Source organism: Aquila chrysaetos, chromosome 17, assembly GCF_900496995.4.
Source record: "Aquila chrysaetos chrysaetos chromosome 17, bAquChr1.4, whole genome shotgun sequence".
NCBI lineage: Eukaryota > Metazoa > Chordata > Aves > Accipitriformes > Accipitridae > Aquila > Aquila chrysaetos.
The window spans coordinates 19,366,755-19,393,190 of NC_044020.1; the positions used below are offsets into that span (position 1 = coordinate 19,366,755).

A 26,436-nucleotide genomic window follows, 5' to 3' on the forward strand; every position below is an offset into this window, starting at 1 on the left:
TTAGCCTGAAAGAAATATTCAAAAGTGCTAAATGACTTAATGACCTAAGCCACGCTGATTTTCCATGAAACTTGGACTCCTGTAGCACCTTCAGAATTTTAGCTTGGGGTGGAATTGACATGGCCCTAACCTGTAGATAACCCCACCAACATTAAATAAGTTTAAAAAAGGATAAAAGCCACTCTTATAGTAGATCTGTTTTGCTGAAATTACTTGGACTGCGTCAGTAGTCTATTATAATAGTCAGCAATATTACTACTACTAATGGAAAAAAATACTGGGTTTATGTGTCTATTTTAGAATAGGGTAGGGTTTAGAGAGTCATCAAATAATTATGGAGAAAAGGACAAAAAAAGCTTGCACAGTAACAGAAATTAGAAATAATACAGAGCATTTAATTTTAAGTCACTGTTTCACACCCAGGTTTATTTGGAAGAGTTGCTGTTAATACTTTGAATGTTATTAAATGAACAGGTGGTCTGATTCCTGTGAAGAATTCTATGTAGCCTAAATTCACCACTCATTTGTCTCTTTAATAAAGTCTCTGTCTCAGCCACTGTAGAAATGTAATGGCCTTCCTTACCACTACTGTAAAAGGCTGGTTTGAGGAAACTTCTGATGATTTTGCTGGTTCCTGTAGTTGACCTTCAGGCAATCAGGAGAGAGGGAACACAGGGGAGCTTGACCATAGCTTTGTGCAGGAATGAGCGTAGCATCGCCCATGAATTTACCCTTGCTGAAGAACTTGGTGAGTGAGTACCTGTGGCCTAGGCTACAAAGGGCTCCTTCTGCTCTTTAGCTCTATCAGTCATAGTGATTACCTTACACATCTGCTCCAACAATAAAATTAAAAGGAGAATACTTACTATTTCCTTCTCAAAGTATTATGCAGCTGATATCAATGACACTGGTGTTATGGTACTAAGTCTTTCTGCCTGATTAGCTCAATTGGCTGCTTTTTGCAAAAAAGAAGGAAGAAACTAACCCTTCGTAACTATGAGCTGGATTATAACTATACCACTCTGGAAAAGGTGTTGGGACTATTCTGTCTTGCCTTATGCAAAAGAGTTGAGCTTCAAGGGATGTTTCAAGAAACAGCAATTGTCAGGGCTGCCCCCTCCTCAAGCAGAAAAGCTTGTAGCAAATACTGAACTTATATCCTTCCAGTGTGAGCCAATATAGCCATAGCCTGCTGAAGATTGGGATGAATCTTACAAAATACATTGTGTATCAACAAATTATGGCCTGTTATCAACCACAAAAACTCATTGCAGGATCGGGCCCCTAGTAAGGGCTTCAGTTTACCCCAAGTACAAATTGCTACCTGTAACCTTGTATTATTCTGCTAAGAAAATGGCATTTAGGTTTGTTAATTTACATTACAGAAGCCTGAAGAGCTAAATAATGCTTTCCAAATGTTGAACTCCACTGATTCTTATTTCTGATACTGTATAATAAGAATGCAGATTTAAAGACAGAACTGACTCATTGAAGAGAGAGCAAAAATACAAAGTAAGCAACTAGTTAGTTCTGTATATCCTGTACCATACAGTGGAGCTTTTTATCAAAATACTTATGTAGTAAAGCTTGTATTAACACAGGAAGCAGAATCACGGTAGTTGCATCAGAGACATTCCCAGGTAAACCATTGTGGGAAGTGTTCCCAAACTTTTTGTAGGGCTGAGGTAGCATCTTGGTACTTTCCTACAGACCTACATGGTATTGATGCACAAGGTAAGGTTTGTGTCACTCCCAGCACATATGCTTCAGTGCCTGTCTTAGATGTGCCTCTGTTTGCAGTTGCAAGAGGACCTCTATGACAGAATGCAAATGTGATTCATGACAGTCCTAAGACCTTTGAATACTTCCAGTGATATAAGGAGTTCTAGTGTAAATAAGACTTAAGGCCAGTGATTCTGTAAAATGCCTTGGGGCAAGCACCATCATTTTAGTGCTCCTTTAGTTCTGTGGAAACCTCGTCTGGAATTAGGACTACCAGGCAGTAACACAAACTATGCAGTTAATGTCAAAAATAAGGCTTCTGGGTTCATTTCCCACACTTTCCAAACATGACCTTCTGAAGTAAGGGCTCACTTGATTCCTATGAGCCATTTGTTTATTAGAAGGAAAAATATTTTTTTCTTGCTATCCTTCTGGCATATTGAAATCTCCTTCTTTTTCTATATTGCTTTTTTCTTCATAGATAATAATGGGTGTGATCCTACTCTACAATTTACTTGGAATGAGTGCGTTGGTCGGTGCTGCTGTCATTGTACTGTTAGCTCCAATACAGTACTTCATAGCTACGAAGCTGGCTGAGGCTCAGAAGAGCACTCTCGTAAGTAAATTATTTCAGTGACATTTGTGATCCAGTGTAGTGGTTTAACCCCAGCCGGCAACTAAGCACCACACAGCTGCTCACTTTCTCCCCCGGTGGGACGGGGGAGAGAATTGGAAGAGTAAAAGTGAGAAAACTCGTGGGTTGAGATAAAGACAGTTTAACAGGTAAAGCAAAAGCCAAGCATGCAAGCAAAGCAAAACAAGGAATTCGTTCACCACTTCCCATGGCAGGCAGGTGTTCAGCCATCTCCAGGAAAGCAGGGCTCCATCATGCCTAATGGTGACTTGGGCAGACAAATGCCATCACTCCGAATGTCCCCCCCTTCCTTCTTGTTCCCCCAGCTTTACATGCTAGGCATGACATCGTATGGTCTGGAATATCCCTTGGGACAGTTGGGGTCAGCTGTCCCGGCTGTGTCCCCCCCCCAACTTCTTGTGCCCCCCCAGCCGCCTCGCTGGTGGGGTGGGGTGAGAGCAAGAAAAGCCCTTGGCTCTGTGTGAGCACTGCCCAGCAGTAACGAAAACATCCCTGTGTTATCAACACTGTTTTCAGCACAAATCCAAAACATAGCCCCATACTAGCTACTATGAAAAAAATGAACTCTACCCTAGCCAAAACCAGTACATCCAGAAATGAGAACGAGTAAGCAGGGGTTGTTGTTGTTAGTGAACATTCACTGCAGAGGTTTGGGCAAGCTGTGTCTTAATTCCATCGTCCCTCCCTTTCTGTTTTTCTGTGGCTCAGTATCTCTTCCTTCCTAACATTTGTCAGACAAGAATCTGAAAAAAGTATGTGGGCCTTGACCTGTCTTCTCTGCAGAGAGTATTTTTCACCCAACTAGCATGGTTTCATCTGAATTCAGTTCCATGAAAGGGTGTTATTCCTACATACAGATGTTGTATTTCATGGGATGTTAGCAAACAGTACAAAAGACTGATAAATTACAGGAGGACAGTTTTAAAGAATGTGTACAACCACCCTCTGAAATGGCTAGAGACTTTATGCTCTCACCCCAAGCTTTGGTGTTCTCTAAAAATCAGCTGGCATTGCTGGATTAATATCTATTGTACATTCTTCAGTGCTGTAAGTTTATTTTGCTGTCTAATATAGTTCACCAATTAGAAATGTTTTCTGATACTTTATCTAATTTTTAACTTTATTCTTGTGATCCTTGAACTTTTTTAATCAACCTTTGGTGCTTGAGTTGTCAAATATTTAAAGATCCTTGTTATCTTAATATTCAGTAAGCAAATTATACATACATTAATTTAATCTTCAGCACACTTCAATCCTGTACAATTGTGCCAATTTATACCAACAGAGGATTTATCTTTACATAATTTCAGAAATAGTCTGAATCTTTCTTTTTGCTCTTTTCTGAGTTTGTCTGACTCATAACATCTTTTGGATTATGGTTTTACCAAAACTTAGAATTACTGTTTTCTGGTGAAAGGCAATTAGCTAAATATATGAATAAACATCTTGTTTATTTTGCTGGCCAGTCTGTATGAATCCCAGAATGAATCTTGTATCAGCAATCACACACATGAAGTCTTCTGTTTATTGTTATGGACACAACTGACCTACTAATCCACCTCCCTGAGTTTCACCCTCTATTTGAAGGATTCAGATGTTTTGGGTTATATTTCTTCTCAGAACAGGTCACTTAATTTCCCCTCATGATTGTAAGCATTTTAATATCTCTAAAGAACATGGAATTTTATATTGTTTTACTCAGTATGGCAACTGAAAGCCTGTACAAAAAACCAAACAAAATTATAAATCTTTAATGAATTTTACAACAGAAGTGAAGGGAAAAGAGTATTCTCATTAAAACTACAAACGATTATCAATTTCTTGTCCTTGTTTTCTTTTGAAATGAAGGACTATTCTACTGAAAGATTGAAGAAAACCAATGAGATACTAAAAGGCATTAAGTTATTAAAGCTGTATGCCTGGGAGCACATATTTTGTACTAGCGTGGAAGAAACAAGAATGAAGGAACTCACCAGTCTCAAAACCTTTGCACTTCATACATCTCTTTCCAGTAAGTAACTATGTTTTTAATGCTCAGAAATGGATCCTGTTCTCCATGTCAGCATTCCTCCTGGCTTCAACTAAAGCCAAATACAGCTGTGCCTATGACACTTTTTTATGTGTGTGTGAAATGTGATTCAAATAAAAAGGCATGACAAATATATAACACAGAAACTTGAAAATACAGAGCGTGCTTTGCTGATCTTTTTTTTGTAGGAAGTTTTCTGTCACCTTCATAATGACATTAGAGTTATGAATTGTTTTATAGTAAGGAGGTTCCAGATAACATTAGCGGCTCTGATTACAGGAGAGATAAATTAGTGTCTGAATGAAATTGTATTTTCTGTAATGTAGAAGAGCTGAGAGGGTAATGTTTTTGTTGTGTTGCATAATAATTGTGCACATAAAACTTTTTATCCCAGTTCACTAAAGTATACAAATGAGATAATTACTTGGCTTATTTGTTTGTGTGTTTAAGATGTCTCTCTGTCATGGAAGGAAATTTCTTCCTGCAGAGGAATTTTCCTTTGGGAGTTTTAATTACTTAAATTGAAAATAACTGGATGCTGCTAGTGCCATACAACTAATGGTAAAACTGTTTTTTCTTATTTCATATAATCTGATGCCTATTTTATTTCTCTTTCACAGTTTTTATGAATGCGGCCATACCAATAGCTGCTGTTCTTGCAGTAAGATAATGTTTTTTTCACTTTTCCTTATAAAAGGCAGAGAAAATGAGAGGGGGAGAAAGAAAGAAAAGACACCATTGTTTTTGTAGGACATATTCCTCATAAAACTGGCAGATGAGTTAATGTGCCCCTGCTAACTGTAGAATAGCATGACACTGGAAGTGCCCGTTCCAAGAGCTGGTATTTCACCACCTGTGGCTTGGATTGGTAAAAACAAAAAGAAATATAATTTTTTCCTATAAGAAAGAAAGAAATCATTGCAACTTGAAAGAAGACCCATTTTGAGAAGGTCTCATTTTGAAGGGGTTTTGGGTGGCTTTGCTCTTCTATTGTCTAGCAGTGAAGATCACTCCTGTTTCAAAGTGCATTATAAGCCACCATTTTAGTTTTCAAGAAAGTTTAAGGAGAAATAAATTTTGCTTGTCCTCTGGCCAGGTTTAAATCTCAGCCTAATGCACCGGAGGAACTATGGCATGCCGGCTAGTAAGGAGTCTTCATAGACCAAATGCTGAGGGCATTACTCAGAGTATGCTAACAGGTTGTACCAGAATTGGATGAGATATGACCATAGTTCTGCATCTGTGAAAAAACCCATAAGATTTATTAGGTTCTTACTGATTTTTCTGGCTTGCTTGTTTCCTCTAAACCCTGAAGTCAGTTACAAAACTTTACAAAACTAAATGCTTTGACTTTACAAAGAAAAGTTTTTCATTCTTAAATGTGTAAATCTCTTGAAATCACTGGCAAGTTTTTAAAATCTTTTGCAATTTAATAGAAGACACCTTTCTCTTCAGTTTACTGTGATTCCCAATAAATTGAGCTATGTAGTTACTGGCCCTAGTTGAGCAACATATTTTGCTTGCTGTCCTTGTCCATCTTTTTCAAGAGTCCTTATCCTGACATGCTCTTTTCCTGATGTGACAGACCTTTGTGACTTACGCGTATACCAATGTCAAGCCGCTGCAGCCCGCCCAGGCCTTTGCATCACTCTCATTGTTTCACATCCTGGTCACACCGCTGTTCCTGCTCTCCACCGTGGTTCGTTTTGCAGTCAAGGCTATCGTAAGGTAGGTGGCCCTTCTTGTTTCTCCAACTCTTGAACACCTACATTCAGTAATACAGCAGGGAAGGTGCTGGAGAAAAAGGTGGTTTCTACCTGCTCACATGGAAGAGGATTAAGAGGTGGGACTCAGATGTTCAATAATGTGAGAGAAATCAGAGTGACCATTTCTTTTTACTGCAAGATACAGAGACAAAGAAATGTTCCATTCTTCTGATAATTTCGCCAAGTTTGGCAGGTCAGATTCAGAGCTGGACTGTCCTTCCTTGGGATATGCTCCTCTTCTCACAGTGTGGCCACCCACCGTCGCCCTTACCTTACGCAGAGGGAGATGTGAGGGACTGGCGTGAAGCTATCTAGCAGGACTGGCCCTGCTGATGCAAGGGAGAGCAACTGGCTTAAGTCTACCTCCACAAACGGTGCATTGGGCTTTACGTGAGAATTTGGTACTGACCGGTCTCCCATTGTCTAGCACTAGCATGGACTTTCTTAGGAAAGAGAGTGGATGGAGGAACACTGGACACTGAAGGACTAGTTACCCAAGGGAAACTGAGCCCTACAGCACTTCTCTTATAGAGGAAATGCTGTTCCCCTGAATGGCAGTAAAGAGATGCGGGAGAGGAGGCATGGCAAGGCAGACGTTTGGGAATTTCGTCTGTGAGGGTTAGGGATCTACATGGCAGGACAGTGAGGAAGTTGGCACAAAGTGGAAAAGATTTAAAAAAAAAAGGAAAAGGAACTCATAAAATGTGTTGCTTCATCAGAAACTTATATGTTCCAGGCATTTATTGCTGCAAGTAGCCCAACAAAACAACTTCCTTCGTGCTGGGCTATAGAGCACTTAATCTCAAGGGAGCTGGTTGGTAGTAAGTCAAATTTCAGACTTTTGGCTGTTGCGTCAGTTGTCTGTATGGAAAGAGTCATGGTCATGGGGCAGTTATGTAGACATACACACTGACAAGATGTCCCAAGAGGTGCAAACTGACACCTGACTGGCAGTAATGTGTCAGATGCCAAGCATGAGCAGGATGTAAAGACCGAACTAACCTTCACACCCAGAAACGTAATTCCTTCTTGCCAAGACTGAGGCACATTGGCAAGGTATTGCATTGCTGCTGCCACTGCCTCTTTTTGGTGGGTAACAGTAATAACAAATAGCAGTCAAGGGGACTTCAGGCTCCACAGCTGTCATCTGCCAGCACCACACTCACTTTAAAAAAAAATTAAATAGGGTTTATTTTTGTCAAAGCAGCAGCAGGGCCACATGAGACATTTTCCCTAGGTTGAAAATTATTTCTGACTAGTGGAAAATCTCAAGGCTCCTTTATAAATCATCCCAGCCTCTACATCTCTGCACTATGTTTAGCATAGCCCTAATATCAAAATGGTGTGTACATTTTCCTTAACACTGCTGGCCACCCCTCAGGACACTATTTAGAGACCATATTTGCCAAAACAAACTTTACCCTTTGGCAAACTTACTTCTTAACATCTTTCTCCCATGAACATCATGTCCCCCAAGTGAAGAATGAAGAATGCGCGCTTGGCCACTCCACAGCTCTACCATCAATCAAATACATGTATATGAGTATGCGCTCATTTGTGTTATGATTAAGTGCTCATACTTTGGTCAGATTCTCCATTTTATGTTAAAGAGTACTTCTAGTACCATGAAAACTTTTGAGGGTACCTGTCCTCGTTCAAATGCAAAGTAATGGTTGATGTCTTCTTAGGCAGATGATCAGAACGAGGTCTCTTATCTTCTACAAGAAGATAAATTCTTGTTTGATGCACTTATGTAAGACTTAAACTCTGATATGGGAGTTAGACACATAAATTTTCCTTTCAAAAGAGGAGATAGGAACAGATATACTGGCAGGAGGAAATAATGACAATAGCAGTTCTTTCTTGCTAACCAGTATCTCTGTGGCTTGAACATGTATTGATAATTTCATATGAAATGCTGAGACAGGCCTTGAAACAGGACTACTTTCTCATTTGCAGATTAACATTCAAATCACTGATCTGAAGTCATATGTCCTTCTGCTTTCTCAGTCTCTGGCTCAATGCACCTTGATTTTAGTTTTTGCAAAGTAACATAGCTTCACCATGACCGGTGGGTGCTTTTGTTCATCCCTTCCCCAGAACGATAAAGAGCTAGGTGCTTACAGCACTCTGAAAGGAAGTGGGGCGGAAAGGGGATCAGATCCTTCTGTGATGAAGAATGAATTGAACCTGTGTGCTTTATTTCCCAGTGGACACTTTTAAGAAGTAGGCAAAGAGAGCTCTTGCTGTAATTCTCCAAGGCTGGCCGTGGCTGTCCTGGGTTGTGTAGTCTTCAGTCCCGTTTGCATGCAGTGTATGCAAAAGCTGTGTTCAGGATGCACCTGGTGCATTGGCATTTTCGGAGGATGTAGGTGGGTGAATGACTCATTTATGCATCCTGACTGTGTGTAGGCATAAGAAAAGCACAGAAGAGGTAAGCCTGCCAAGATGGAAACCATTCCCACGGAGCTCTAGTGGCACTCACATGAATAGGTCTCCTCTTCATTCCCAGCTACCAGTACGATGTTTAATTATTTTCATCTGTCCTTCTTCCACGTAAATAAATTTTCACTTGCCATCAGGGTGGCAGACAGTCCAATAGGAAACCAGAAGTATCCCATGAACTTCTTTTGGAACAATTCTGATATATCCTGCTGGCTGGGCTGCATAAAAATGGAAATGTGGTCATGGAAACCTGGGTTTATTTAACTCACTGTCCTGTTTTCTTTCAAGTGTACAGAAGCTGAATGAGTTTCTCCTGAGTGATGAGATTGGAGATGACAGCTGGAGAGGTGGGGACAGCTCTGTAGCTTATGAATCCTGTAAGAAGCACACAGGACTTGTAAGTTCTGTTTTATGACACTGAATTTCAAAGCAGAGAGGCCATATAGACCCATACAAGGCTAGTGGCCTAAATGATAGGGCTCAGGAGTTTTGGCTTCCAGCCTGACTCTAACATTGACCAGTTTTGCCTCTTCTATGTCGGGATCTCTGTGTTTCTACAACATGAAGGGTCCCCAAACACATTTAAGTGTTGCTGAAGGGCCAGTAGTAATAAAACCCCCATAACACACCAACACATTTACACATGGTACAAATTCATCCTTCTCAGTTTTTATAAAAGGCCCAGGTGCATTTCTTGTGGTTATGGGGTTTGTACTGTATATTGCCAGTACAATCCATTATATGTTGGGCATCTTTAGGTAGGACTGATTCCTGCTCTGGGAGATTCAGAATTGGAGGTGGGACAAACACCACCAAACTTTGTGAAATAAGCTACATATTTCAACTGTTTCAAACTGATTATGTCATTTGAAATGTGACTGAAAGTTGAAGACAGCAACAGACAGGAGGAAAAGATCAGCAAAAAATAAGTTTTATTTTGAGCTGAATTAAATTAGTTTGCCAACCCAAAACAACATGTTTCTTGTTTTTCTGGCTTAACAATTATACTAAAGGAAACAAAAATGAAATTGTTTCAGCATTTGTTTTGTTTCTCTTGTCCACCTTTTGCCCAGCCCTACAGAGAGAGACAGACAAAGTCTAGATGATGGGGAGAGGGAAAAATAAAGGTAATATCTGTAAAGGTTAAATCATTCACTGTAGACAGCCCAGCTGTAAGGAATCACTAAGATTATCCTGATTTAGCTCAATACAGTGGTGCTTACAAATACCACAGGTGGCTCTGAATGAGCTAGCTCCACAATCACTCTTAAGCATAAGTGAGGTATTCTGCACAAGCTAATTTGATATGCTTCTTGCTCCTGCAGCTATTCTGCTTCTGAGAACCAAACTGGTAACTCTCCATATCCTTACACTTTTACTGACACAGCTTTGTTTGGAGCTACCTCAGGTAGGGCAGACTTACCTAGTGGTTTGAGGGGGATGACAGAGCTGAAATCTGGGGTTGTTATGAGTAGGAAACCAAAATCAGAAAGATATGCCTCATGCTTCAGTTAAGGGCGTTTGAAACATTACAGTATGTGCATCACAGTAGTGGGTCTTTATTATCACACATACTGAAAAGCACTGGTTTCTTCCCGTGACCTAGAATGATGGTAAGAAAGGGAATGGATTGCTTGTTTTATAAGGAACCAAATATTGTCCCCTCTTGAGAATTCAAACTTTTCTCCTTTCTTCATTTCACTATGTAGCACACCAAGGCCATCAACAGGAGGCAGCCTTTGAGGTATCAGCTTGAAAGCTATGAACAGCCAACAAGGAAGCAAACACGTCCTGTGGAGATAGATGATATCGCAATCAAGGTGGTTTGAAAACCTTTTCTCATTCTTTATGAGGAGCAGGTCCTCCTGCAGCAGTACGGGATAGTGCCCAATTGCTGCTGTTCTTCCAAAGGCAGATTGTCCAACGCAAGAACAAGCCCTTAAATAAATTAGCACCTCAGCCAAAAATAAAGTGAGAAGAATTTGTTACACACCAGCTCTTCATAGTGATTCTCTGTCTTCCCAGGAAACAGAGGCATCATGAGTCTAAAGGAACAAAAACTAGATAATCTGATATGCAGAAATTAATACAGATTTTTTAGACTTTCCCTTCATGCACTTCTCTTTCACTCTTAGAACCAAGATCAAAACTTTTGAATCCCGTTTTGACATTTATTATGACATGACATTTATTATGACATTATTTTAAGTCATGTTGGCCAAATTTTCCCCACATATGTCCTTGCACTCTGTGCAAGGAATGTTTCATGGCCCTGTCAACTCCAAAGGAAGTACAAAAAGGCTAGCGTACACTGGGGAACATTTTTCTTATGTTCAGCACAAACCTTGTGAATATTCAACTTGTACTTTGGGAATCCATTCACAAGGGGCCATGTATCGCAATATACAGGATGATTCATTCCTTGATAAGCTATGCTATTTAGATTGTCACCTGTGAGATCTTGTGGCCGTTATTCTTAGTCTTTAATCTTATACTTGACAGAATTAAAGTGTTTGGTAGAGTTCAACTCAAGATCATCCCTTTATTGCATTTCAATCAGTATATATGTTTGTGTATATAACTTTCCATTTTTACAAACTTTTCTGAGTTTGGCAATCTTTACAAACCTAACTTGCTTTTTTTTTGTGTATGAGCATACCTCTCCATGTCCATTAATCGCAGATTTATTTCAGTAACATTTTAAATCCAAACTAGACATTCTATGTTTTTTCCCTCATGTGTTTATATATCTGACATGCGGTAACTGTTTTGTAGGTGACCAATGGATACTTTTCATGGGGAAGTGGTTTAGCTACGTTGTCCAACATAAACATCAGAATCCCAACAGGTAGGGTAAATGCACACTTTAAACATTAAATATGTAATATCAAATTGCTACTAATTCAATTTCTTGATGTTGTGAAAATCACAAAAACACGAAGGTTAAAAATGTATACAAGGTCATGAACTGCATTGGTCATATAGCTATATCATTAACCAGAAGTACTATAAATAATCAAAAAATTACATGATTTTATATACCTGTACAGTTTATATAGTGTTTATAACAGCAGGAACAAAGTCGAGAGTAAGAATAAATATGAAAAAGATAGTTGCAAAAAAATTCATTATTATTTTTAATAATCCCAAAGTACTATAGGTAATCCCAAAGTCTGTATCATTTGTTTCACTGTAGCATTAGGTGTCTTACACATGGATGAACACTTCTTTGTGCTGGCCCAGTGCCACATACAACACTAGGAGAAGGTCTTTACTCCAAGGAGTTTACAATCTACGGCCATGGGTTTACAAGCTGGGTGAACCAGTCTGACAGTTTACCTCCTTTGGAAGGAATAAGACCATTAACTCCCCAGCTGGCGAGAAGCTTACCTGGCAAATGCACTGGCTAGCACAGTTAGTGAGTTCAGTTAGTTTACGGGAAGATCTGAGAAGCACCATTGCCACTACGGAGTAGGACTAAAGGTAGGAAAGTGGTGGTGGGAGGAGTACAGCAAAGCAGAAAAGAGTAATGAATCTTCTTTCAGTTGCAGTCACTAATTAGATTGGCCCAAATTTTAATGGAATCCCAGACTGAATAATCACTTCCCTCTTCATAGCATTTGACCCTAAATAACTTCCATAAAGTAACAAAGTCCCATACAGTGCATGATAGCATATGTCAAAGCAATAGCCTCATTCCTTTGGAGATTGGTGTTTACTTGTACTGTCCATTAATGTATATTTCCATAGATGAATACTTGCAATATGTATGATGAATACATGCATAATAATTTGCCCAGAGAGGCTGTGGATGCCCCCTCCCTGGAAGTGTTGAAGGCCATGTTGGCTGGGGCTTTGGGCAACCTGATTTAGTAGAAGTTGTCCCTGCCCGTGGTAGGGGATTGGCACTAGATGATCTTTAAGGTCCCTTCCAACCCAAACCATTCTGTGATTCTATGATTCTATGCGTATTGCCCATTTATGCAGTGGATGCTAACAAATGTAACCAACTAGTTCAAGTGCTCTAGAACTGGATCCAGCTGCGCCTTGCGGACTTGAGTAGAACTTTTTTTTTTTCTTTTTTGAAAATGTATTTGTTATTATTATTATCATAGGTCAGATGACAATGATTGTGGGTCAGGTTGGCTGTGGCAAGTCTTCACTTCTCCTTGCTATATTGGGAGAGATGCAGACGCTGGAGGGAAAAGTCCACTGGAGCAAGTATGTTTCATATAGCTATTAATTGCTGTATTCATTTAAGAAGGAGGTAGCTGGGATTTGCTGTGAGGAACGTAAACTTCCTGTCTCAGAACTGCATGTTGAATGATTATCATCACCCAGATCCTCTCTGGAAGGCATCACCTGCAAACTTATGAAGGGTTTTCGTTGATGTTCTGTCATGGTTCAGAGCAGAGTGCCTCAGGGAGGGAAAGAGGCTAGTCTGGTTATTAATAGCTAATATATTAGCCCAAGCAAATGACCTGAATAGAAAGCATATACTATTCCTGTTATCATTAGGCTTCAGTATTCACTATAATTTAAGTCAGCATTGTTATACTGCTACTGTACACACCAGTAAAAGCATGACAGGCTGGAGCTTCTTCAGTCGAGTGGTATGTGTGGGGTACCAGCATAGAGGAAGGGCTGTATTTCCCACCCAGTCATGCCGCTGCTAGCAGAAAAAAAGGTGATATAATAACACCTGAGTAATGCTTTTCCCTTTCCCTGGTATCTGCCCAAGCCTTGCCTAAGGAAGTCAGTGTTACTCTTCACTGTAATACATTCAGAACACAGCCTGAGGACATGGAATACCTAAAGAGTAAAGGCGGTGAAGAAGCTGTTGCTGAAGAGGGAACTGCCAGTGAGGTCTGGCCTCGGGATCCACGTGGATTCAGACCCAGTGAACGAGAACTTCCTACAGAAACTGCGTGGGGCAGCAGCCACTCCTCCCGCCTAGGCAGGGCAGAGGCTGTGGAAGGGATGTGCTGCAGCCCCAAGACTTGTTCTTTGATTTTAAAGATCAGTTCTGTTTCCTTAAAACTACTAAGGCAAACTCTTCTTAATTAGCTTTTTGAGGCGAAAGGGTGAATTTTGTCACAGAGACCAATATTTTGGTGCCCCATCCCTTGACTAGTAACCTCCTTTGTCATCTTTTTCTTACAGCAATGTTGCAAGCTGGATATTTTTCTTTTCCTGTGCTAGTACGCGTGGCATTTTTTGTTCTCTAGCCATATTTCACTGTCTGCTATTCTAAATGTATGATCTCACTGGAGTAGCAGGTACAGTTGGAGCCAAGGCAAGACTAACTTTAGTTTAATTATATATGCGTTTTAAGCTTTGAAGGAAGAAGAATATGTGACTTACCACAGTTAATACCTTTGAGAAATATAATGAAGCTTTTGACATCACAATCAGGCATTTTTTTTCTCAGTAGTTTAAGAAAATACAAGTAGAGTGTACCTTGAAATTATTCTCACATTTGTTTTCAAAGATATATTTGAGAAAGACTCAGATTTGTCCTAAAGAAAGATGTGGAATCTTGGGAAGATTAGAGAAAACAAGAAATCTTAGAAAGATACTAGAGAAAGTTTATGAAATACCATTTAAGATTCACATTGTTCAAGTGAGATTAAGATCATATTGTCAGCTGATTAGCAGTTTGTACATCACCAGGCAACTCAGGTTTTAGCAAGTAACTCAGGCCCTACTGAGTGACTTTTTTTCATTGCAAACTATAATTTGGTACTGTGGTATAGCTGATGTAAACATGGTTATATTTTGCTGATAATTTCAGACTGCCTGACAGACAGATGAATACAGAAGGATGCTTCAGGTATTGAACTAAGTGGATCCTATATTTTACAAAACCATAATAAAGGTCCTATTTACTCCCTTAAATCCCTTTCCATGTGATTTCACATGCATGACTAACGCAGCTACTGATCCAGGGATGAAATGCAGGCGAGGTGAATTCCCCACCAAAGTATAACACCACAGTAACAGTAACGATGGGTAAGATTTCAGCCCCAGTTATATTGGGGTAATCCTGCAACGCATCATTGTGAAAGCCCATCTTGCTTGGGCTGTTGTGGTTGACTGCAGTGAGAGCTGTACGTCCTGCTGCCAGGGTTGTCACTGGTTTGGGATCTTAGGGAAAGCAAGCATGTTAGTGTATCTTTCTGCAAAAGATCTTGGCCAGAGCAAATCTTATGGGCCAGTTCTCAGTTCTTCCCACTTACATGAGGCATGCCTCAGATACATTACAAACTTTAGACGAGGGGACAGCTTTTTGTTTTCCCAGTGAGCAATCAGCTAGAGAGACTTCTTAAACACTGAAGCATGAGGCTATCCTGATGCAGTGATGTAGCTGAGCCTGTTTCAGACCTGAGTTATTAAGTCCATACAGGGACAGATGTGGGGAATATGCAGAGACATGTATTCCCCTCATGCACACCAACCATCTTCTCAGACCGCCAAGCAAAGAAGAGTGGCTAAGTGGAAGCCCTTCACTTGGTATATATTTTCTGTATATTGAACTGGTTTCTGTGCAAACAGGTTGTTGCGTACTAAGTGAAAAGCATGGGAAACACAAAAATTATGAAGTAGATCCTCCCAAATGGCCTGTTCTGCCCTCAAGCTATGGAAGACTTCAAGAAAAATTAGGAAAAGTCAGTGCTCCCCTCAGAAGGATTGCCAAGTGCAACTGCTTACCAAGAGGTTGCAACCTCAGTAGCTCACAGAAAACACTGAAGGGCGTTATGGGCACTGAAGGGAAAACTGATAGGCCAGATAAATGTCAGTAGCCAAAGGCAGCATACCTACATACTAGCGCTGCTGTGCTGCTATGGCTGGTTGCAGGGATAGGAATAAATTCCTCCAAACTGCTGGACAGAATTTTTGTAGATGCTCGGTCCTTGTCTTGCCTCAAATTTCTTGCCTATATTAGCAGAGGAAATGGTTCATTCTGCCGTTACAGTGGTATCCTAGAGATTTTGTATGCCTTTATTCTCCTCCCTTTTCATTTTGTAGGCTGAGGGAATCTGGGCCTGGTTAGAGATGCATTAATCTATTTTAAAACGTCCAGAGTTAGCATAAAAGTTTTCCAAACTTCAACAAGGTCTCTTTTTGAGTTCTCTTTAAAACCTTGATTCAAATTCATTTCTCTATTATTTCAGCTTATATATTCAAAAATCTTATAACAACAACAACGAATCAATCTAATCAGTTTGGTCTTTCTTACCATTTCAGACTTGAACTTATCACACCCCATTTTGGGGAATATATATATTTTACAGTACAGATTAAAAAATCAGTGTAAATAGCCACATTTAAATAAATAAAGAAATTAGAGCAAAGATTACTAACCTCAGCAGGCAAATAAAATACTGGTTTTAGGAGCTTCAGTTTCAGCCCACTCCCATGCCCTCCAATCACATCACTCTTTCAGATTCAGTAGGGTAATAAAGTACAAGACCAAATACTTAATCCCCTTATTTGTGAAGGCCCCAGCTCTGTAAAGGTTTTATATGTGTTTATTCATGAGATTATCAATGAACGTGGGTTGTCACAGAAATCTCACTCATAATTTGGGAGAATTAAAGTGTATTTGTCAAGCTAAGCATGGAATGAAATTTCTAACCAAGGAAGAAGAGTTTAAGAAACTGAGATCCTAAAATTAGTCCTTGCTCATTCAGATAATCTATTTGTTTATAATGGCAAGCATATTGAATCTGGTATGGAATGCAAGGCGTCTTGCAAGGCTTGTGCCCGGTTTTTGTTATATTGTACTTCAGAGGGCACTCCCAAATATATACATGAAAGATTTTTCCCTTTCTCTACTATTGCAATGCTCTGCTGATAAAAGCTTGGTTTTTTTTAATAGAGGAAATTTAGGTTTTCTTCTTTTTTGTTTGGCTTGACCTAATTTCTGACCTCTTTTTAATCTCTCATTAGACTCAATCTTTTGCTTTCTTGTAACTTTTTTCCATTGTAGAGAAGACTGGAAACTTCTGCTGAATAAAGGACCGACTCTGGTGAAGCAATGTCTGTTATGAGCCTCAATTTATGGCTCTCTGACCCTTCTGAGATAACTGACAGGGCTTATTCACCTCCGATGTAATATCTTCTCTGGCGATTGGTGCATGAAGGAAACACACTGATTGTGCACTTTAGGCATGAATTATCAAAATTCTTGAGAGCTGATGTGCAGCACAGAAAGCAACATGTCTCAGTTCTGACTTTTTGGGAAGATGCTTAATACATGAGTCTGGCATTACAAGGGCTCTGCTATTAGAATTTTTATGCCCTTTGCCAGACTTGGATCCTCTGCTTATGAGTGCAGCTGCAATTACTGGTATCCCAGCAGGCAAGCAGACATTTCTGTCTCAGCAGTAAAATATTTCATCTGGAGGATTCATAGGCTTGGGAAGGGAGGATTTGTTTGTTTGGGTTTTTTTTAAGTCAGGCAAATAATACATTAGCATCAGTTTTCTAGTCCCTTCTAATGCCTGTTTCTATTTACCTGGCATAAACTTACTCTTTTAGGTTTTGCACTTTGCAGTGATGTGTCGCTATGCCTGGACAGGAGCACCATCACTGGTCCAGAACTGCTTTGACTGGCATCCCATGCCCTCAACACCGTTAATAAGTCAATTAACAAACAGAGGGAGCTGCAAAATCATTCATGTCATTACTGCCATTGCATGCTCTTCAAAATGTATTTCATGGATATGATCCTGAAGAAGTGGAGGTTGACAAGAAAAACCTAGGTGTTGTGGTGCCGTGCATGGCTTGATGCAGCCTTACTGCTATAAACAGGTTCAAAATCTGTTCTGATTCAAAAGTGTATCTACAAAGCTTATCTTGGATCCAAGGGAAATTTGACATTAGTTACCAACTTTTGCAGGTCATTGGCAGAACTGTGCAGAGAAGCTAACTCATTGCTTGTCAACCTTTTATATGCCTAGGCAATATTAATAATTTAATTTTTAATAGGTTTTACAATACAATTGTCACTTTTAATACATTTTCTAACAACATAACTTGCCTGTCTAGCCACTTTGCACTATAGATATGAAACTGTTGTATTTAGAAAAGTTACGTGCTTTTACTTAGACCTTGTTTATTTTCCCTTTAAGAAAAAAAAACCAAACCAATGTAGAGTTCTTAAAATATGTACTTAACCTCAGTTTCCCTGTATGTAAAACTAGCACAAAATGTTATTCTCTGTATTTCCTGCTTACTAAATATAATTTACCATAACTTACAGTGTAAATGAAACTGAACCTTCTTTTGAAGCATCCAGAAGGTATTATTTCTGTTTTTAGTGTATCATAATACACATTAATCTCTTCAGAATTTCCTCAAACCTTCATCTTTGTACCCTTCAGCCATCTCTGTGTTTTCTTACCACGTCGATAATCATTTACCGTAGGATTAACTGACAGATTGTGTTAAAACCAGTGGATCCCAATCTTCTCCAGCCATTGTACCACTACCTCAGTCTTGTCCAAAAGATGTTCAGTGCTCCCAGCTCCCATCTGACATCACTGGGAGTTTAGCATTCCAATATCTTGCAAGACGGGGCCTCTAGATATAAAACATCGTTACGTGTACCCTCCCGTGTGTTTGCATGTTTTCTGATCAGCACTGGGTTTCGTGTTGCTTGTAACCCAGCTTGACGGCCGTGTGATGGAGCAGGGCACACAGCGCTCGAAGGGAGCTGGCAGTGCTCCAGCTGAAGTCAAGCAGTGACTCCACCCCTGGCTTCAGGGAAAGGACCTGCAGGTTTAAAAGAAGGACAAGCTAAACTAAAAACACGTCATAAATGACAGAGAAGTAGTGGCACACATAGCTGTGGTTGGGAGCCACACCATGATTTGCTACCTAATAATCCTGAGGACGTATTTCATCCTAGTGCAAACTGAACTGCTAAAACTCCTAAAATTTTGGGGATACTACTAACCAGCTATTTCTCATACCCTAGCACCCTCTCTCAATAGCAAATCCTAGATGCTTACATACAAAGCTATATCAAATGTTTGGTTTGAAGCAATACCATCAAAGAGACTGAGAAGGAAGATAGGTGTTCAGATCCACAAGCTGGTACCAGTTCATCCCTCCTTCCTCACACATCTCGGGCATCTCAGAAAAATGTCTGAGATTACATGACCTTTTTTGCCACTGTAAGTAGGCAAAACAACCAGAAGTAAAGAACATTCATACCCCTATTGTACATGTCATTAGGTATTTAGACATGTTTAAAGTATGTCTAGTAAATACTTGGGGGACTGTAGTGATTCCTTCCCAATCTGTATTAAACCGCCCTCTTTTCCAATATCATGTCAGTCCTCTGAGGATCTAATAGACTTAAAGGAAAAAAGCATTCACTGAGAAAAAAGTATTTCATGTGTATGGCCATGTATAATAATCTAAAACTTCAGAAGGAAGCAAGTCAAGTGTACTGATGCCATTTGAACAGCGCCTTTTCACTACCTGTTTTGACGTAAAGTAACTATTCTTGTGAGAATTTAGTAATTTTGATTATTTATAAATTGCCTTCGGGTTGCAACTGCAGTTACTAGATTGAGGTAGGTACCAGCCATTTATAGTAGCATAGAGTACAACCTAGAGTGTAGATTTTGCAATCAGGGGAGAGAGTGGGTGCTGTTCTAACAAAAGCATCTAATTAAAAATTCTTCCGTTCACTTTTGTAACAGTTGCTTTGCCTATGTGTTTCCCTGTACTTTTATGAATGCACATTCATAAATTTAATTTTAAAACCCCTGATTCTCAGACATTTCATAATGTGGATGCTTTGCTTTTTACTAATGCTCTTTATCTGTCTACAGTAGAAACAGATACTCAGTGGCTTATGCAGCTCAGAAGCCGTGGCTGCTGAATGCAACCGTGGAGGAGAACATTATCTTTGGGAGCCCATTTAATAAACAGAGGTAAATATCAAACCCCTTGCAAAAACATGTGGCAGCTTCTCCTTCTGGAGGAAGTTTGTAGATTCTGAAAAATATCAATGCACATTAACCCTGGGGTGGATTTAGCTAACCTGTCTTTAGCCATGTCAAAGGAAGGTTTCTGTTTTAAATTAGTCTTTCAAGGCTCCCGCTCTAACCAGAGTGCATGTCTAAGATGTTTGTAAGAAATCACACAGCGGCAGTGGCTCTCCATGGAACACAGTGGAAGCCACGTGTATTTTTCAAGCAGCTAAAGTTAGGTGAGATGAATCTCATCTTTGGAGACTACTGACATATTTTTGTTTTGTTTAGTGGAGCCTGAGGTTGCCAGAGGACTCTGAAAATAGGGATTCTAGGCATGTTTCCACTGAGTTTAAGTGCTAATCCTGCTGTCATCAGGTTACTGGAGCAGCCACTTCACAAAAACACTGCATGTACGAAAATGGGGTGCTTCAAGGAAATAACCTTAATTCTTCCTTTAGAAATACCGGAGAAGGCAGTGTGAAAGCTGAGGTGCACAGCTGCTGTTATGTCTATGCAGCACTTGCTTCTTGTGTCCTTCTAAAAGGTCAGCTGACAAATGCAGTGGAAAAAGTGACTTAAGGAAAACAAATTACTGATGTTTTCAAAGGCAACACTCTCTTTGTTTTAAGTTATTAAAAATATATCCCATTCCACTTAGTGTGTGCTTTGTTAAGATGTATGACTCCATTCCCACTTAATAAAACTTAGCAATGACCAAATATCTCAAAATCCAGACAAGCACCTAAAATTTCAGGGACCAGATTCTTCAGCTACTGCATCCATCAGCCTAACTTCACTCATACCAAAGGAGCAAGGCTGTATTACACCGCTCAAGTAGTCTGATCCCAGCTGCTTATTAGCAGATTATCTGCAATACCCCACAGACCTAGAAATCTCACAGGAAATTTCAAGTTTTTGCAAGAAGTTTCCTGGTTCTGGCAAGATCAGAAGTACTGTAAGGATCCTTTGTCCTGTAATATCACACTGAAGTAAATGAAGAGGCACTTGAAGGGGGAAGAATAATAACTTATTGGAAAATGGCTTCAAATACTCCAGAGTCCAGCAAAACAGCTCCTTGATAGGGAGGAAGGTACTCAATAATTTACGTAATTGAATCTTTAAAAAGTAGGCTTGCCAATAAAGATTTCTAATAAATATGTCATTTTTTACAATGCTTAGTTTACAGTGCTCCATGATTAGTTGCTGAATAATCATTTTGCCCTACTTTTTCTTGCAATTATCCAGCTATCACAGAGCCATAATAACTTAGCAGAGAATTTGAGCTGGAGGTTTTTGTGTTAGCAAAGTAAGCGGCTGGTTAAATAATTGCAATGACCATATTGTTTGTACAGGTACAAAGCTGTTACAGATGCGTGCTCTCTGCAGCCTGACATTGACTTACTACCATTTGGTGATCAGACGGAAATTGGAGAAAGGGTAAATAATATGAATGCTTTTCTGTCTGCTTAGCCTATGTATTAAGAAGGTGCTCTCTGACATCACTCAGACGGATCTAGTCTGTATTGGGCTGCCAGCCTGGTAAATAATTGTAATTCACCAGGATTACTGCAAAAAAAGTTGAAAACTTTTTTCCTTCTTCAGCTGTTTCTCGAATGGGATTTTTTGATCAGTCTTCGATATTTTGCTTGCAGAATTTGATGCTAGTATTGCTTGCATTTTTCAATCTAAGAAGACTACTGTGCTTAGAGAAGCTCTTCATAATTTACACTTACCCATGATTAGTTGCTGAATAATAATTTTTCTTCTTATATTGTATGAGGATTATGCTTGTTTATCAATAAGATTAGCATTTTAATGAAGCTTTTTATTTTTATTTGGACTCTGTATAAATGTAAAAAATCACATTTCCAAAGTCCTATCATAATGTTTATTCAAAGATGCATATTTCTGATCCATTATACTCATTAGGGGATTAATTTAAGTGGCGGCCAACGACAGAGAATCTGTGTAGCTCGAGCACTCTATCAGAACACCAACATTGTCTTCTTGGTAAGATTTTTCTTTTTCGCATGCAGTATGGAAAGTTAGTAATAAAACTGTCATTCCTTCCATTTAGCTTTAGAAAAATTTATGTTAGATTTAGATAATTATAGGACTTGTATTCAACTCCAAATCCAAATTATAGAGCTAGGAAATAAACATCCACCAGAGGCAGCATCAAAACATACTGGGAGACTGATGAAGGTGGGATTTCTTACCAAGATTAACACTGGAAGAATATAACAGATTGTCTAAATTCTGCTTGCTCTCAGTGATGACCTACTATCAACATAGTTCCACTGAAATCAGCAGGACTTCTGATAAGGAAAAGCACCATAATGCAATTACTTGTGAGCAATGAACAGACTGAGGGTTCAGCACTCTCCTGCAGAGTGCTGTGGATTTGGACAAACTTTCCCTTCCCTGTTACTAATTTCAAGGCATGTGAGGAATTTCAGGAGGCTACTGCTCATGAAGGGGCTGTTTGAGCCTCTTCAAAATTAACCAGGGACTTCTGTTCTTAGAGAAAAAGTGTTTTCTTATTAATATTCTTACCTGAATGTTGTCTTGTTGCTAGTCACACTCACTCAAAGTGAAGACCAAGCACACCTGCAGTTTAGTTTGGAGGAAATTAGAACAGTTCCTAACTCAACTGTCTTGTGCCGGTTTCCCATCAAAATTAGGCCCAAGCTTGGCTCTGGATCCTGACATTTTCAAATTTGGATGGGAAATTTCAGTTCTTGTGTTCCTGATCAGAATTACTCCACACTGTCAGTGTGGCACCAGCACTGTACACATCTAGACACAAAAAAATTAACTGAGTCTATTACTATGAACTGAAGAGCAATGGATTCTAGCTCACTGTTTCGTAGTGCACCCCTCTGACTAGGTCTTAGAGAGGGTTGAAACGTTAGTAATGGCAGATGCTTCCTGTTTTTAAAAAAACTCTTGAGAGAAATAAAAATTTTTGTATCCTGTACTAATATTTTTTAATTTTATTTGATTGCAGGATGACCCATTCTCTGCGCTGGACATTCACTTAAGTGATCATTTAATGCAGGAAGGGATTTTGAAGTTTCTGCAAGAAGACAAAAGGACTCTTGTTCTGGTGACACATAAATTACAATACCTACCACATGCTGACTGGGTAAGAGAAGAGATAGCATGATGCAGATTTGCTAATGATGAACATAGACTTGAAGTCAGCACCATAATGCTTAAGGACATCACTGCTTTTCTCTGTAATAGAGTCCCTCCTTCTTAATTCCATATGTCATGTGGCTAACTGCCAACTTAAGAATTCATTAATAAAATATTGAAAAAAATGAACACAGAAATTTGCTTGATGGTAATCTCACCAATACTGAGACAAATTTTGTAGGATCCAGGTCAGTGATTATGGTATCTGTATCTATAGTCAGGCCTATTGGATGCTTTCTCCCCTAGATCATAGCAATGAAGGATGGAATGGTGCTTAGAGAAGGGACACTAAAGGATATCCAAACCAAGGATATTGAGCTATATGAACACTGGAAAACTTTGATGAATCGCCAAGATCAAGAATTGGAAAAGGTAAATAGGAGCATTTTGGGCAAGGATGACCTTTCAGAAAAGAAATATTTTTCAGTTAATTTCTAAAAAACCCAAACCATGTCAGAAAGCAAATTTTAAACTAGGCATTAGGGAAAAAACACATGAAATGTAAGGAACTTTAAGGACTGGAGTAGATTGTCCAGGAAGCGTGTGGTATATCCGTCATGGGTGGTTTGTAAGGACACGAGGCAAACATCCTTTTGAAATGCGGTGTACAACTAATCCTTTGCTAGGGCAAGGGATGGACTAAGAGACTTCCTAAAGCACCTCTTAGCCTTTTATTCTGTTATTGCCATGAGTATTTAGGATTCTCTAAAGACTATTTTTGAAGTTTTTATCATTCCAGAAGAGAGGGAATGAAAGAATGGAAGAAAGAGAGAGGGAAGGAAGTGGACGAAGCAGGATTTTCTGAAAGATAAATCCTAAAATACTGTGCTTTTGCATTCTGTGAGCTAAATGACCCAAATAAAGTCTCTTTGAGGTTACTGTTGGGGCTACCACGGTGGCAGACAGCTAAGCTCTCAAATTAATAAGCAAGTTTCCTTATTACAGGATATGGAAGCTGACCAGACTACTCTTGAGAGAAAAACCCTTAGAAGGGCCATGTACCCCAGAGAATCCAAATCACAACTGGAAGATGAAGATGAAGGTATGTTTTATCATTTCACTTTATTTACTCTATTACCATGTTTCATTGCCTTTCCACTTGAATAGCTGGCAGCTCTTAGCAACGAAGTATGAAGATGTTGATGACACTTGGTAATAACAGTAGAAAGTCCAATACTTCGACCTGTTTACAAAATGACTTGTTTAAGGGATTCTCCATAGATTTCTCTAAACATTGTGCAGGGATAAGGGTGTACCAAAACAAGTTAATTTCTTTGCTAACTCATACTGTCTGGAGGTATTGAGGGGTGAGATAGAAGTAAAACAACAGTAAGAATTGTAATTAGAGCAAATTGAGGTAGCTCTGCCTAGTCATTGGCACAATAATGTTAGATCAGCTGTAGCCCTGTCCCTCATGACATATCTGTGAATGGTCTGTTCTGGGCTTTTGAAGTATCACCATGGGATCAATCTTGTAGTTATTTTCAATTCCTTTTTGGATATGGAGTTAACCTGCTATTTTTCTAGCTTGGACTATTTATGGGAGAAGCTTTAGGCTTTGTTCTCAAGCTTAGCTTCTTGTTCCCCCCAGGTCTTGATGCTTTTAGAGGTGCAGATTCAGATTCACATCACTTTTAAAGTGGGGCGGGGGGCAGAATGGTTGGATATTGGCAGCTGGCAACAAGACCCGTGAGGAACATCCTTGGGATGCTAGACCAGGCCTACAGGGAGTAGTCAGCCCTGGCAAGCAGTAAGTTTGTGCCAGGGAAGAGAAGAGGTGAACTGCAGGCTTCACCTTAACTCAACAGGAGCACTAATGGCAGGGATTATCATGGCAGATACTGGCTGGAGTGATCACAAAATGCACGCTGGCTATTAAAAGGCTCTTTATTGCTGCCTTATGTTTCATCTGGCAATGCTCATGACAGATTGTCATCTTAAGTCACATGTCTGTAAGTCCTGGATTGCTCCATTTTGAAGAAGTTCCCAATCACTGTACGATAGGCAGAGCTGGACCCCAGAGCCCTTGAGATAGAAATATTATGTTGGCTTCATACTTCTTTGGCAGAGCCGAGCAGAATACCTCTTAATATGTGCAGTCATCAGTGTACTTTATCAGTTAAATTCTTGGAGGAGTTTAAATAGAGGTCATTCCCAAGCTCCTCCTTTTGGTCTGTGCAAGAAAGCCTTGCCAAAAACCTGTATCTTTTTTGTGGGGTAAAATAGAAAACATGGGGAAAAAAGACATGTCTATATAGTCCACAGAATGCCTGCAAAAAGCAGACATCATTCAGATCAAAAAACACGTATCAGTAACTTCAGGACAGAAATATAACCTGACATTGCATTCTAGGTCATCCACACTTATTACGTGGCCTAGGAAATGTACACAAAGTCTCTGTGTGTAGAGAAGTGTAGAATTTCAACTTTCAGGAAATCACTTACTAATTCATTTTTAATGTTCAAAATCAGAAATGAGTAGAAGTGTAGTTAGTACAGGCTGTCAAGAGCAGGTTAACATTTCTCTTCCCCAAGTGTGCCTGCAAGGCTATGATATTTATATTCTTATTATCTGGAAAAAAATAATTTTTAGATGTCATGTTTATGCACCTATGAAATATATATTTCCATAGCAGAAGTCTTCTACCAATTGTATTTCAGTATAATTTGAACAATTGTGATTTTATTAGAGACAAAACTTTAGTACTCTTGAATGAAGGGAAAACTGAACTCTTTCATGCAACAGATGCCAGAGCACCTGGATGGAAAGCTTTGGAGTGCTTTCTAGAATCTTCCATGTGACCCAAAGTGCTCTGTTGACTGTATAATAAAAGCAGCTGAACAGGTTGGGAAAGGCCTAGCCTCTACTATAAATAGTCATTACTGAAGACCTAATTTACAAAAATATTGCATTAACAACACTGTAACAAGTCAAAGACTGACAGTCTATAGAGTTGCTCAAAGAGCACAGGGGAAGTCTTACGAAAATATATCTGAAGTTTTTGCTGTTCTTAAATGACAAATTGAATTTTGCCATTAAAATTAAAATTCAAAACAAAATAAAAGTCAACCAAATCCAATAAAACCAGGTATAATTCTTAGTACTGAATCCAAGCTAACTTGATCAAATGTCTGAGTCACAGAGGAAGAAGAGGAAGAGGATGAAGATGATAATATGTCAACTGTCTTGAGGCTCAGGACAAAGATGCCGTGGAAAACCTGCTGGAGATATCTAACCTCTGGAGGATTTTTCTTGCTCTTTCTGATGATTTTCTCAAAGTTGTTGAAGCACTCAGTTATAGTGGCCATAGATTACTGGCTTGCTACATGGACATCCATGGACAATGCAAATGAAGTCAGGAACTTTGATGATAAGAGCACAAATAAGGTGGGCCATATCTTGGAGCTTGACAGGGAAAAAATAAAAGAAAAAAATGTTCTAAAGTAATTATTTGCCGTTCGTCTAAAAGCCAGCTAGATTGGAAAGACACATATATATAGTAAGTTTGATTATTATATAGGATGGATGAATTGTTCATGCTGAAACATAAGACAATTCAAATTTTATCAATCTTTTCAAACATGCAAAACTGAAACAGAGGCATGTTTAGGGTTAGAAAAATG

At 39.3% G+C, this 26,436-nt stretch overlaps 1 protein-coding gene across 13 annotated transcripts in view; it reads left to right on the top strand.

Annotated features, from left to right (window-relative positions):
* ABCC9 (ATP binding cassette subfamily C member 9) overlaps positions 1 to 26,436 on the top strand; it is a 76,755-nt gene that overhangs the window by 26,132 nt on the left and 24,187 nt on the right. For 6 of the 13 annotated variants that reach the window (XM_030041108.2, XM_030041106.2, XM_030041107.2 and 3 more), the window contains 17 exons: positions 2,204 to 2,338; positions 4,226 to 4,388; positions 5,027 to 5,067; positions 5,992 to 6,134; positions 8,906 to 9,014; positions 10,327 to 10,437; positions 11,393 to 11,465; positions 12,733 to 12,838; positions 14,412 to 14,450; positions 17,886 to 17,924; positions 19,468 to 19,569; positions 20,964 to 21,048; positions 21,541 to 21,621; positions 22,622 to 22,759; positions 23,059 to 23,184; positions 23,758 to 23,854; positions 25,956 to 26,200. In XM_030041108.2, the coding sequence (XP_029896968.1) occupies positions 2,204 to 2,338; positions 4,226 to 4,388; positions 5,027 to 5,067; positions 5,992 to 6,134; positions 8,906 to 9,014; positions 10,327 to 10,437; positions 11,393 to 11,465; positions 12,733 to 12,838; positions 14,412 to 14,450; positions 17,886 to 17,924; positions 19,468 to 19,569; positions 20,964 to 21,048; positions 21,541 to 21,621; positions 22,622 to 22,759; positions 23,059 to 23,184; positions 23,758 to 23,854; positions 25,956 to 26,200 (1,833 nt within the window). The remainder of the gene's footprint in view (positions 1 to 2,203; positions 2,339 to 4,225; positions 4,389 to 5,026; positions 5,068 to 5,991; positions 6,135 to 8,905; positions 9,015 to 10,326; positions 10,438 to 11,392; positions 11,466 to 12,732; positions 12,839 to 14,411; positions 14,451 to 17,885; positions 17,925 to 19,467; positions 19,570 to 20,963; positions 21,049 to 21,540; positions 21,622 to 22,621; positions 22,760 to 23,058; positions 23,185 to 23,757; positions 23,855 to 25,955; positions 26,201 to 26,436) is intronic. The other 7 variants (XM_030041110.2, XM_030041111.2, XM_030041115.2 and 4 more) reach the window with 5 other exon arrangements.